Here is a 13959-nt window from a genome sequence, read left to right on the forward strand (position 1 = left end):
GTTAAAGCTATTCTTGGTGTTTCTCAGATGAAACGAACTTGCCTGCAGATATCTCAAGCTACTTGTCATCCCAGGGAACACTGTCAGATCATCAGGAAGGTTATGGGCGATCCGAAGCTGGAAGTCACCATCAGCTTATGACCGGTTCTATGAATGGATATTTGCTTCAACACAGAGGAAGCGATGGTGAGTTTGGGGAAAAAAAATTGCCCATGAAAATTACTTCATTTTCAAAGTAAACGTGCATGCATGCTCTGGTTCTTGATAGACTGTAAACGTATCAGTCCAGGTTGCCAACTAAACCACTTAGTCAAAATTATTATATTCTATGTATTAATGTTAATTTTCAAGCTCTCAAAGACATACAGTGCCCTCCATAATGTTTTGGACAAAGACCCATTATTTATTTGCCTCTGTACTCCACAATTTGAGATTTGTAATAGAAAAAATCACATGTGGTTCTGCACATTGTCAGAATTTAATAAAGGCCAGTTTTATACATTTTGGTTTCACCATGTAGAAATTACAGTTGTGTTTATACATAGTCCCCCCCATTTCAGGGTACCATAATGTTTGGGACACATGGCTTCACAGGTGTGTGTAATTGCTCAGGTGCGTTTAATTGCCTCCTCAATGCAGGTATAAGAGAGCTCTCAGCACCTAGTCTTTCTTCCAGTCTTTCCATCACCTTTGGAAACTTTTATTGCTGTTTATCAACATGAGGACCAAAGTTGTGCCAATGAAAGTCAAAAGCCCTTATGAAACAGAAACAAGAATAGAACTGTTAGAGACATCAGCCAAACCTAAGGCTTACCAAAATCAACTGTTTGGAATATCATTAAGAAGAAAGAGAGCACTGGTGAGTTTACTGATCACAAAGGGATTGGCAGGCCAAGGAACTCCTCCACAGGTGATGACAGGAGGATTCCCTATAATAAAGAAAAATCCCCAAACACCTGTCCGACAGATCAGAAACACTCTGGGAGTCAGGTGTGAATTTGTCAATGGCCACTGTCTGCAGAAGACTTCATGAACAGAAATACAGAGGCTACACTGCAAGATGCAAACCACTGGTCAGCCACAAAAATAGGATGGCCAGGTTACGATTTGCCAAGAAGTACTTAATAGAGCAACTGCAGTTCTGGAAAAAGATCTTGTGGACAGATGAGACGAAGATTAACTTGTATCAGAGTGATGGCAAGAGCAAAGTATGGAGGAGAGAAGGAACTGCCCAAGATCCAAAGCATACCACCTCATCTGTGAAACACAGTGGTGGGGGTGTTATGGCCTGGGCATGTGTGGCTACTGAAGGTACTGGCTCACTTATGTTCATTGATGATACAACTGCTGATGGTAGTTGCATAATGAATTAATGTTTTGACACATCCTATCTGCTCAAGGTCAAACAAATGCCTCAAAACTTATTGGTTGGCAGTTCATTCTACAGCAAGGCAATGATCCCAAACATACTGCTAAAGCAACAAAAGAGTTTTTCAAAGCTAAAAAATGGTAAATTCTTGAGTGGCCAAGTCAATCACCCGATCTGAACCCAATTGAACATGCCTTTTATATGCTGAAGTGAAAACTGAAGGGGACCAGCTCCCAAAACAAGCATAAGCTAAAGATGGCTGCAATACAGGCCTAGCAGAGCATCACCGGAGAAGACACCCAGCAACTGGTGATGTCCATGAATCGCAAACTTCAAGTGGTCATTGCATGCAAAGGATATGCAACAAAATACTAAACATGACTACTTTAATTTACATGACATTGCTGTGTCCCAAACATTATGGTGCCCTGAAATGGGGGGACTATGTATAAACACTGCTGTAATTTCTACATGGTGAAACCAAAATGTGTAAAATGGGCTTTATTAAGATCTGACAAGGTGCACTTTACCCACATGTGATTTTTTTTCTATTCCAAATCTCAATTTGTGGAGTACAGACAAACAAATAAATGATGGATCTTTGTCCCAAACATTATGGAGGACACTGTAGATGGCGGTGTGATGAATTGAAAGCCATCTTATCCCCACAAAAAATAAATATAATTAATTGGCTATTTCGCATTGATCCAGGCACCAAGTTCAATCATAATCAACCAGGCAGAGTCCTCTTCTCAAACATCTGGGGGCTAATTGTGAGCTCTCCCACAGACTTATCAAGTAACATTCTGGCATCGTCACACCTGCAAAATCATAGCATGCAGACAACATGTCAGAGTCCTCTTCCATTCCAATACCTAGGTATATTCTGCCTGCCTTGGCAGGACTTCCAAATTGAAAGGATTTGGAAGTTCTCAACATTTAATCCAGACCTCATGATGTCTCATGGCTTTGGGTTGAACGTGGTAAGAAAATGCTCCTTATTCACCAAAAAATATTCTCAGTTGATGAATTGGTACTCCACGTGCAACATATTGAATCATTTGAAAGTAGCGCTTGCGCAAGGTGTACTCTGGGTGGGAGATATCAACATCCATTACCAAGTGGTTTAATAGTCAACTCACTCAGTGGCTGTCAGATTGGTTCTGCGGCAGGTAGTAAGTGAACCAACGCTTGGGTTAAACGAATTGACACCATCAATCTAGATGTGGGTGCATCTCTCTGTGAAAGAATTAATAGAACTGACCACTTTGCAATTTATAAACATGGTTCTGGCTTCATAGTGAGCAAATCCTCTTCACCAACACTCCCCAACCTTTGCCACATCATTTTCCAATCTTGCTATATAACATTATAATTGCATTGTGTAGGAAGGAACTGCAGATGTTCCACCAGTCTCCCTCTTGGATTCCACCGGGTGGCCATCTACCCTCTTTAGACCTTTATATATATATTTTGAACTGCCGGTGTGACATCAACAGTCTCAACTTTTCCACTCACCATAACTAGACCTCACCTATTCCTTCTCTCCAGAGATGCTGCCTGTCCCACTGAGTTACTCCAGCATTTTGTGTCTAGTACCAATGCATTAACTGGGAACAATTCAAAATTTGGGCTTCTAATGTGCCACGGGCACAGCAGCAGTAGAAATGTGTGTTTCCACACCCTCAAGACCTGGTTTTACTAATAGCAAATCGATGACCGGTCAAAAGGACAAGTAGAATTGAGTGTGCTTAAAATTGCAGTATCAGGATGGTTAAACTGGGTAGTGCGTGCTAACTAGTAATCAACATAACACTCAGTAGATGGAGGTAAAGAATCTCATGACCGGTGGATCAAATGCATCTGTGCAGCTTACTACATCTGTCAACTGGGGAAGGAAGCTCGCATAACATTTCTGATTTTGCACAGTAGCAGCACTTAGCATAAAAAGGTTGAGGACAAACCTGAAACATTTGTAAATACAATCAGTCAGAAGTGGTGAATGGATCAGTCTCCACTTTCTGAAATTTGCATATCATGGAAAGCAGTCTCCAACTAGTTTGATTCAACTCCACATGGTAGCAAGAAACTGCAAGCTGGGGGGGAGGAGGGGGAGGGTCCACCATTGAAGTCAACTAAATTGGTTACGTGAGCAGATCAGAGGTTGGATGTTCTGTACCGGGTAACCTACCTCCTGATCCCCTGAATCTTCTAAACATTCATAATGTGATGCCATATTCACCACTTGCCTGGTCGAATGCAATTCCAACACCTCAAAGCCCAATTCGATCCAAGACAAATCATCGCATTTGACTGGTACCCAACCTAAGCATTTGTTTTCTTCCCCATCTGAGCTCAGTACTGCATACTCTACAAAATACATTGCAGCTCTTTGCTTCAGCATCTCTCAAAGTTATGACCACTACCACCAAGGAGGGAAAGACTTAAAGCACATCAGAATATTGCTACCTTATTCCAAGTTTTGCATCATGCCAAGTTGGAAATATATTGCTGTTCTGTCACCAAATTGCTACTAAATTCTAGAATTATCATGCTATCAGTATCAAGAGTATTTTTTACTGCTTCTAGAAATTGGCACACTATTTTCTCAAGAATAATTAAGGATGGGTAATATATGTTCAGCTGGACAGTGATCCTGAACTCTATGAATAAAAAAAATGACACCTGACAATTAAAAAAGAATAGTATTACAAGCAGTTTCTAAGGATAATAATGTATGGAAAATTGTATTTTGGGAAATTGAAATATTTGCATAGATCAGTGTGATTAAAGTGTCTCTTTGTTTTCTTTAAGATCTTTGTCACATTGACAATGGAAGTGACACTGACATAGAAGGCATATCTGATCCTCTAGTTTTTCATAACACTGACCGTGCAGCCTCGATGTACGTTGGAGGAATTGTGTATGATGCTGAAACACTGGACATAATCAGCCATCAAGGTAAGAGCAAGTTAGATACTTTCCACATAATTTTCTGAGTTTGTGTCGGTACAATAATATTATTAAGTGGAATTAAAGAAAAGGTTATGTGCAATGCAGGAAACTTATCTTGGTTGCAATTGGAATAGTGGTCTCAGCAACTGATCGTCCTGGTGCTGATAGTTGACTAATGCCATAACACTCTTATTTTCCACTTGCCCTTTCAAACAATTTTAGCTCAGGAATTTGAAAGTAATTTTCTTTAATTTTGAAGGAAAATAACTGCAGATACTGGTACAAATCGAAGGTATCACAAAATGCTGGAGTAACTCAGCAGGTCAGGCAGCATCTAAGAGAGAGGGAATGGGTGACGTTTCGGGTCGAGACTCTTCAGACTGAAGAAGGGTCTCGACCCGAAACGTCACCCATTCCCTCTCTCCTAGATGCTGCCTGACCAGCTGAGTTACTCCAGCATTTTGTGATAGCACCTTTAATTTTGAATTCATCCTGCAGATTTGTTTCACATTACCTAGAAATTCAATGCTATAAATAAGAATTTGGCAGTTGTGGCAGTAGTTTTGGAATTCATTTGTTTACTGTCAGAACTAAACACGGAGAAGCAGCGTTTAGTTTTAATGCACACATATATAGAACAAACTCCCAGAAAACTGCAGGTTCGCTGCAACTCTGTTCTTGTAAATCGTGGCTGAAAACTATTCTGTTTGATGCTGCCTTTTATTAAATCAAATAATTATTCATTTCTTACACTGGACCGTAACTCTTAATTTTGTATTTTATACCTGTCTTATTCTATTTTAGCTTGTTTTTATTTTCTATTCTCTTTAATGACTGTTTTTAATTATTTTTAACTGCTCTTTAATGTTTTATGTAAAGCACTTTGAATTGCCTTGTTGCTGAAATCTGCTATATAAATAAACTTGTCTTGCCTTACTGAAGTAGCTGACGGAAAACTGATGCAACAAATTTGTATAGGATGTTAACTTGGGCATAACCAAACCCAAATGATTGAAATGTTAGAATGGTGATCTGTAAGGTTTCCTAAACCAACACCCAAAATTTATTTGGCCTTTTTTTTCTGCCTGCAAATACTTTTGTTTCTTCAGCATTCTTCAGGTAAAATGTTATTGCTGACTTGTCAAACACCAACATCTTGATCAGGCCTTCATACAAAGGGCTAACTCCTTGCCCATCTTTCCTAGAATTAAGCATTTGAATACTTCCAAATAGATTTCTGCTTTTAACACAGGACCAAAATGTCTCATAAGTGACATCATGTATGATATGATTGTGACAAAGATGAAAACTATTTTCTCATATTCTTTCTCCACCCTTTGCCATTGCTGAATGTATAGTCCTCCTAAAACTTGATATCATCATCCAACTAGATAAAGTTGTATCTTTTTCTTACCTGCCCTGGTATTACAAAAAATAATCATCTGAAACAGCTTTTTATACTGCCCAATCATGTCCACGGATCTAATGTTGAGGGCGTCTCATTCGTATTTACTGTCACACTGCAGCCATGTCCACAAAAGCACAATGCCATTTTCCTTAAATGAGCTGTCAGTATCCAGTTCTACCTTGCCTCTGTTCACCCATCTGCTGAATCAATTGGACTGCATGTCCATCATCAATACTAGATGAGCAGAAACTTTGGTCCTCACTTCAAATCGTTCCCTTAACATCAATATTATCCCTCTTTAGTTTAGAGATTCAGCACGGAAACAGGTCCTTTGGCCCACCGAGTCCCCACCGACCAGCGATCCCCACACATTAACACTACCCTACGCACTCTAGGGACAATTTTTACATTTACACCAAGCCTATTAACCTACAACCCTGTACGCCTTTGGAGTGTGGGAGGGACCCGAAGATCTTGGAGAAAACCCACGCAGGTCACAGGGAGAACTTACAAACTCAGTACTGACAAGCACATGTAGTCAGGATCAAACCTGGGTTTCTGGTGCTGTAAGGCAGCTCTACCGCTAGGCCACCGTGCAGCCCTCTTCTTGGCAATTGAAGTCTGAACGTGGTTTAGCGACCGTCATGTCTTGTCAAATTCCACATGGTAGAAGTGCCTTAGACCAGAGGGTTCTGGTTTAAGGTGCTGAGTGAGGTTTAGAGTGGAACCAAGAAAGATTTTTTTCACTGAGAGTGGTTGCAATCGGGAACACTGCCTCGTAGGTTGGTAGGGACCGATATTTGTAACATTTATAGTATAAGCATTTGAATCACTGAGACATAGCAGGATATGGCCCAAGACTTGTAAATGGGATTAGTAGAGACAGGTGTGTAATGGTCACCATGAATGGGAAGAGCCTGTTTGTGTCCTGACAATACAAATTCCAAATTTTCCAACATGCACATCATTGCTCGGACTGCATGTACCCACTTCCAGAGAACTATCTGACTCCACTCCACTTCAGCTTATCTGCTGAACCTCTTTTTGGTGATTGTTACCTTTAAACGTAACTATTAGCTTTCTCATATGTTCCGCGCAAAGCTTGGTCATCCAAAACCCTGCTGTCTACATTCCCAAGTTTCACTCATCCACTCCCAGTGCACCTATCTTAGGTTTTCATGACTATTTCATAAATCTGAGGTGACAGCTGGAGATAGTCTCTTAATCTTTTAAACGCAAATGGATCTGATCACTTAAGTGAGTACTTGGTGGAATCTATTGATTTGTTGACCATCGCAATCTAGCATGTTCTGACTAATATTTGCTTTTCAAACCAGGTGAAAGTGACCAGATGGCAGTTTGTGCTGGTGCCTACGATGATAGCATCTACTCAAAGAAGAAAGGGTACTCTCAGTTCATTCAAGTGCCACCAGAAGACTACTTTGACCAAGCTATAGCAAAAAAAACAACACAGCTCCCAAATTCAAACTTATTCAATCATGTTCAAACTCCACACAAAGTGACTGCAGTTGACATACCAGTTTCAAACGGGAATCCAGAAAGATTAACAGCAACCCACAATATGTATGGTGGTAGGTATTTTTTTCAACGTTACAGTAAAATTATTGCAAAAGATTAAACAATTCTGAATGTTTTATTTAAATGTTTGCTGTGCTCCTTTTCTGGCCATCAGTTTTCTCAATTAAAAAGTTTTATTCCCTGCAATAATATAACAGTTAAATACTAAAGCTCATTTATGATATCTTAAGTTGATTTGATAATTCAATATATTTTTTGCCCCCCTTTGATTTTTGACCAACTTTATTGTCTTTTGTATTCATTATTGCATGCCTGCATAATTATGAACTCTGGCCACTTTGTTAAATTTTGTTTCGTACCTTGGAGTACTTGAAGATAATATAATGTCCGCAGCAATCTAGCTATATTTATGGCAAACTGCAAGCCATGAGGATCGGCTGCTCAAATAATCAGACAACAGACAATAGGTGCAGGAGTAGGCCATTCGGCCCTTCGAGCCAGCACCATCATTCAATGTGATCATGGCTGATCATTCTCAATTAGTACACCGTTCCTGCTTTCTCCCCATACCCCCTGACTCCGCTATCCTCAAGAGCTCTATCTAGCTCTCTCTTGAATGCATTCAGAGAATTGGCCTCCACTGCCTTCTTGAGGCAGAGAATTCCACAGATTTACAACTCTCTGACTGAAAAGGTTTTTCTCATCTCCGTTCTAAATGGCCTACCCCTTATTCTTAAACTGTGGCCCCTGGTTCTGGACTCCCCAAACATTGGGAACATGATTCCTGCCTCTAATGTGTCCAGACATCAGAGCTTTAGCACATTCAAATGCTCTTTGGAATAGTCTGATTTAGATTTGTATGATTAAGCAGTTCGACCTTTATGTTGTTTCATTTGTTTTAATAATATAAAGCAGGCTGCTTTTCAATTGATTCTTATCACAGCTTTTTTTCTGTGGGAAGAGAGATTGCATTGTAAATGGGACAGATTTTTAAAAAATTTGAAACTGGAGACTTGAGTGGTGTTCAAAGAACGTTGTGACTTCTGTGGTTCAGTGAATCTTCCTGACTTTTGTTCAGGATTAAAAATTTACAGAACTTTTCTGCTTAACTGGACATGAAGAGAAAATAATTTATCTTATGGCTCCATCTTTTACTGGACACAAGCATGTCAGCAACTTAAAATCCTTTGGTAGCTTTATAGTATGTTCATGGGTGACTCTTTGAAAAGCAACGTTCTTGAAACCACTGAGGCATTCACACATCCATGAGATATATTACAATATTGAACAGCTTCATTATATTCAAGATTTAAGGACATCTTGCAACATGGGGTTTATTAATGGTATTCTAATTGTCAAAAAATAAATCAACTAAAGTTTTAAAACTTATTCAAGTTAAACAGTCTTGTGTTTAGGCTAGAAATTTTAGCAGGGTTCAAACTTATTTGAATTTATGAAGCATACATAATCACATTTGGTTTTTTAAAAAAATTAATATTTTTTTTTACATAATCACATTTTTGCATTTTATTTCTATCTTGAGTCTTTCACTCATTTTTATTTATGCAAAAATAGAGTTTGAATATTTGTAGAGAAACCAACTGATATCCAGAAATTGTATTATGCAATTGGTAGTTTGAAAATTTCCATAATTATATAGGATAATCTGGTTCTGTTTTTGCCCTCTTTAATGTTTGCAATTTATTGCCAGGAACATTTGGAAAACGAGTGTGGAGAACACACCAGGATCCCTACTCCGATTATATTCAGCCAGTTGCAACTCGGTCTTTAACTCTTCATAATCCTCAAGGAACATTGGACAGTGATTGTGATGTTGACACAGAATCGGAGAGTCTCTCTGCTTCCATCACAGGGAAACACAATAGTACTTATGAACATGTTGATAAATGCAGGACTCCAACTTTTCAGCCTTGCAGAGTTAAAACGTAGATACCATCAACATGAACTAAACTTCTCAAATTTATTGTACCAAAGAAAGACTTAACTACCTCAGCAAAACTGTTGCTTCAGTTTTCCAGAAAAGTGATTTCTTCTAAGAATTATTTGTATCTCAAAGATTGTAGATCGCTATAAACTGATGATTAATGGACCAAGAGGAAGCATTGTTATTGTATGCTTTTATTTTGAGAGCACTATCTTCTGAAGTATGATGAATTTGCTATATTTTTTATTATTTTATACTTTTTTACTGAATATTTTTAATTTTTCACCTGTAAATTATGTAAATAACAAGTATTTTACCTATGTATAATAGGAAATACTTAATGAATTGTTTGTCAATATATTAGAATTTTATCATTGATGGTACAGCATGTTAGTTACATGGTGCTAAATCTGACTGTAGGTCAGCATTTTAGTGCCTTATTTGCACATTTACATTGACAATAAAATAGCATTTTGCTTCGAGCTAATTTTAAAAGTGCACCTTGTTTTTCTATTATTACTTGAATTCATGCACTGTGTAATCATTTGTAATTTGCAACTGTCTCTTAACCCAAGATGGCTGCAATGAAAGATGTCTGAGATACCTTTAACAAAAGATCCACATTTGCTGATGTTACTGATTGTGTCAAACTTAAAAAAGATGGACTTGAATCATGCTGAGTGATCATCTTCAGTCCAAGGGGAATGCCACATGAATGATCAAAATGATGATCATTTTCCAATGTTTTATAGATTCAGGATCAGTTCCTGTGGATTGGAGGGTAGCTAATGATATCCCACTTTTTAAGAAAGGAGGGAGAGAGAAAACAGGAAATTATAGACCAGTTAGTCTAGTATCAGTGGTGGGGAAGATGCTGGAGTCAATTATAAAAAAGAAAATTGCAGAGCATTTGGATAGCAGTAACAGGATCGTTCCAAGTCAGCACGGATTTACAAAGGGGAAATCATGCTTGACCAATCTTCTGGAATTTTTTGAGGATATAACTAGGAAAATGGACAGGGGAGAGCCGGTGGATGTAGTGTACCTTGACTTTCAGAAAGCCTTCGACAAGATCTCACATAGGAAATTAGTGGGCAAAATTAGAGCACATGGTATTGGGGGTAGGATACTGACATGGATAGAAAATTGTTTGACAGACAGAAAGCAAAGAGTGGGGATAAATGGGTCCCTTTCAGAATGGCAGGCAGTGACTAGTGGGGTACCGCAAGGCTCAGTGCTGGGACCGCAGCTATTTACAATATACATTAATGACTTGGATGAAGGGATTAAAAGTAACATTAGCAAATTTGCAGTTGACACAAAGCTGGGTGGCAGTGTGAACTGTGAGGAAGATGCTATGAGGTTGCAGGGTGAGTTGGACAGGTTGTGTGAGTGGGCAGATGCTTGGCAGATGCAGTTTAATGTGGATAAATGTGAGGTTATCCACTTTGGTGGTAAGAATTGGAAGGCAGATTATTATCTGAATGGTGTCAAGTTAGGAAAAGGGGACGTACAACGAGATCTGGGTGTCCTAGTGCATCAGTCACTTAAAGGAAACGTGCAGGTATAGCAGGCAGTGAAGAAAGCCAATGGAACGTTGGCCATCACAACAAGAGGAGTTGAGTATAGGAGCAAAGAGGTCCTTCTGCAGTTGTACAGGGCCCTAGTGAGACCACACCTGGACTGTGTGCAGTTTTGGTCTCCAAATTTGAGGAAGGATATTCTTGCTATTGAGGGCGTGCAGCGTAGGTTCACTAGGTTAATTCCCGGAATGGCGGGACTGTCATATGTTGAAAGACTGGAGCGACTAGGCTTGTATACACTGGAATTTAGGATGAGAGGGGATCTTATTGAAACATATAAGATTATTAAGGGATTGGACACATTAGAGGCAGGAAACATGTTCCCAATGTTGGGGGAGTCCAGAACCAGGGGCCACAGTTTAAGAATAAAAGTTAGGCCATTTAGAACAGAGATGAGGAAAACCTTTTTCAGAGTTGTAAATCTGTGGAATTCTCTGCCTCAGAAGGCAGTGGAGGCCAATTCTCTGGATGCTTTCAAAAGAGAGCTAGAGAGAGCTCTTAAAGATAGTGGAGTCAGGGGGTATGGGGAGAAGGCAGGAACGGGGTACTGATTGAGAATGATCAGCCATGATCACATTGAATGGTGGTGCTGGCTCGAAGGGCCGAATGGCCCACTCCTGCATCTATTGTCTCTCAGCCATTCACATCTGTTTTTCTTGGACCTACTTGCATGCACAAAGAAAGGTGCAAGTCCCAAGTTGAAATGGAGATCAGATGCCATTGCTACAGTCTGTCTGCCATAGAGCTAAGACTCACTATGCTGCTGGGCTCAACGGCAGTGATGTACAGAGGGTTGATCTGGATTCCCTTTGCATCAGGCCCATATCGGGAGGCTGGAAATTTCATTCATTTTAACTACAGTTCATGTGCCTTGTCGCTGTATAGAAAATCCCAAGATTTACTGTGTTTTATTTCTCCTTTTGAATAGGTTTTGGTATCTGATAAATAGCCCCTCAAATTCCGACAGTTGTTGTATTGCATGATTTTAACATGCATTATGATACACTAAAATATAAATGAAAATGTGCATATTGATCTGGATTCAAAACCAGATTCCAAAGTCATAAAGTCCTTGCAATTTAGGCCAATTTTTTTTAAATACTTTCCTCATCAACCTTTCCTATTCCCTTGAGCTCCAAATCAACTTTAATCCTGTTTGAACATTTTTCTGCATTTGTGAACTCTATTTCCCACTACGCTAATCACAGCCTGGGCTGCTGAGGAATATTGCACAAGTATACACGTGCACCAATCTTCCCTCACCAGTAATGTCAAGCTGCATTTACACCAACAATGTATTTTTATAAAAAGGTGTTGAATAGGAACCAAAACTCAATTTAAAAGCAGATGTTGTAACCGTCGGGGTGATTTGGGGATTTAAAAATAAATGCTATCTCTGCTTTAAATGCCAGGCTGCAGATCCAGCAGCTCAATATTGGGTGTGGAGCTATTTGGTTAAAGTGGGGTCCCTGGAAAAATGGTTTGCAAGCTGATGACCTGAACAGTGAGTGCTGTAGATAATACATCTAAGTGCTATAGTAAATGAAATTCTCAACTGATTTTAAGTGTACGCTTTTCACCAATGTTCATTGGACAGAAGTTGTGGAATCCTGCTCAGATCTTTCTCAGCCAAGCGTCACACTAGATCATTGATCCTACTCCAAATAATTGCATTTAGTTTACCGATTGAGATTAAATTTAGGACTTTAAACCTGAATCACTGGCTTGTTGAATCAGAATGTGGAAAAATAAACAGATTTCTCTGCTCTTTGTTCTCCCTAATAGGTTCACTTCTTGAATATCCATGATCTCAAACATCCTTTTTGTTTGTTTAAACTCAGGATGAGATAGGATTCACTAAATAGTAAAGGCTGAGAAATGATAATTGTCACATTCCATGCAGATACAGAACCTTCAATCAAAGGTATTCCTACAATTGAAAAATTGATGTTGGTTTATTACAGCTGTGTTAACTGTTTTGTGCTATCCAGGTAAATCATACCATGAATGCAATCAAACCATTCAGAGTGCATAAGAAAAGAAAGGTAACCGCTACACAAAGTGCTGATTCAAAGAAAAGTGCAGGTGTTGCAGGGAGGTAGATTAGGAATAAATACATCCTTAAGATCCAACCGGCCTGTTCAGTCATCTGGAAACAGCCAGAAAGAAGCTGATCTGGAAGTACACTTTCAAGCATTTGTATGTTCAGCCCGATGGGAGAAAGGAAAAGAGGAAATGACCGGTGTGAGTGATCCATGACAATGTCACCTATTTTCCTCAGGCAGCAGAAAGTGTAAATTGAGTTGGGTGAGAGGGTCGGGGGTGATGGTGGGTGCTGATTTGCATGTTGGGCTGGGTTGTGTCCTCAACATTCTGCAGTTTTGTTTTGCAGTCTTGAGCATTATCCAAACCACTGTGTGATGTATCCTAAGAGGATGCTTTCTCTAATGCATCTGAAAACATAGTATACTGTTTTTATTCAGGCCTTTGATCATAAATATTTGGAGCCCAAGTCTAGTCCCTGCTTGTCAACCTAAGGAGGGCTCGTATGTGGCTCCTTGCTTTCCCTTTGTTAACAAGCTCTCAATTCACACTAGTTCATTGCGTCAAATCCATCTGCTCTAATTGTATCCACATTTGTTGAGACATTGCAACCTTATTAAGTGTTCTAAAAATCCAAATGCACCACAGTTACTAGTTATGCCTCTCATCTACTCAACAAATGCTCACCTTTAGCAACCCTAACGGAAAAGTTTAATGTGAATTCCCTTTCATAAATCCACATTAACTGCTCAATGTATTGATATATCCCTCATAAATTCCAGCATACTCTGACCATTGATGTCAGATGTATGGCCCTTCAATGAATGGGGAGAAAAAAAAATCTGGATTTAGTTTAGAGACACAGCGCAGAAATAGGCCCTTTGGCCGGCCGAGTCCACACTGACCAGCGATCCCCACACCAACACCATCCTTCACACACTAGGGACAATTTACACTTACACCAAGCCAATTAATCCAATATTCCACATCAATTAATCTACAAACCTGTACTTCTTTGGAGTGTGGGAGGAAACCCACGCGGTCACAGAGAGAAGATACAACCAGATTTAACATGGTTCTCCAGCGCTGTAAGGCAGCAACACTACCGTGGTGCATC

General features: G+C 39.5%; 1 protein-coding gene across 1 annotated transcript in view; it reads left to right on the forward strand.

The window, feature by feature from the left end:
- Window positions 1-9694, forward strand: part of LOC144603423 (leucine-rich repeats and immunoglobulin-like domains protein 3) — a 44796-nt gene extending 35102 nt beyond the window's left edge. The window contains exons 16-19 of the mRNA XM_078416617.1: window positions 28-186; window positions 4184-4330; window positions 7070-7324; window positions 8983-9694. Coding sequence (XP_078272743.1) covers window positions 28-186; window positions 4184-4330; window positions 7070-7324; window positions 8983-9221 — 800 coding nt within the window. The 3' untranslated portion in view covers window positions 9222-9694. The remainder of the gene's footprint in view (window positions 1-27; window positions 187-4183; window positions 4331-7069; window positions 7325-8982) is intronic.
- Window positions 9695-13959: the final 4265 nt, after the last annotated feature.

The sequence above is a fragment of the Rhinoraja longicauda genome, chromosome 20 (assembly GCF_053455715.1).
Source record: "Rhinoraja longicauda isolate Sanriku21f chromosome 20, sRhiLon1.1, whole genome shotgun sequence".
NCBI classification, from domain to species: Eukaryota; Metazoa; Chordata; class Chondrichthyes; order Rajiformes; family Arhynchobatidae; genus Rhinoraja; species Rhinoraja longicauda.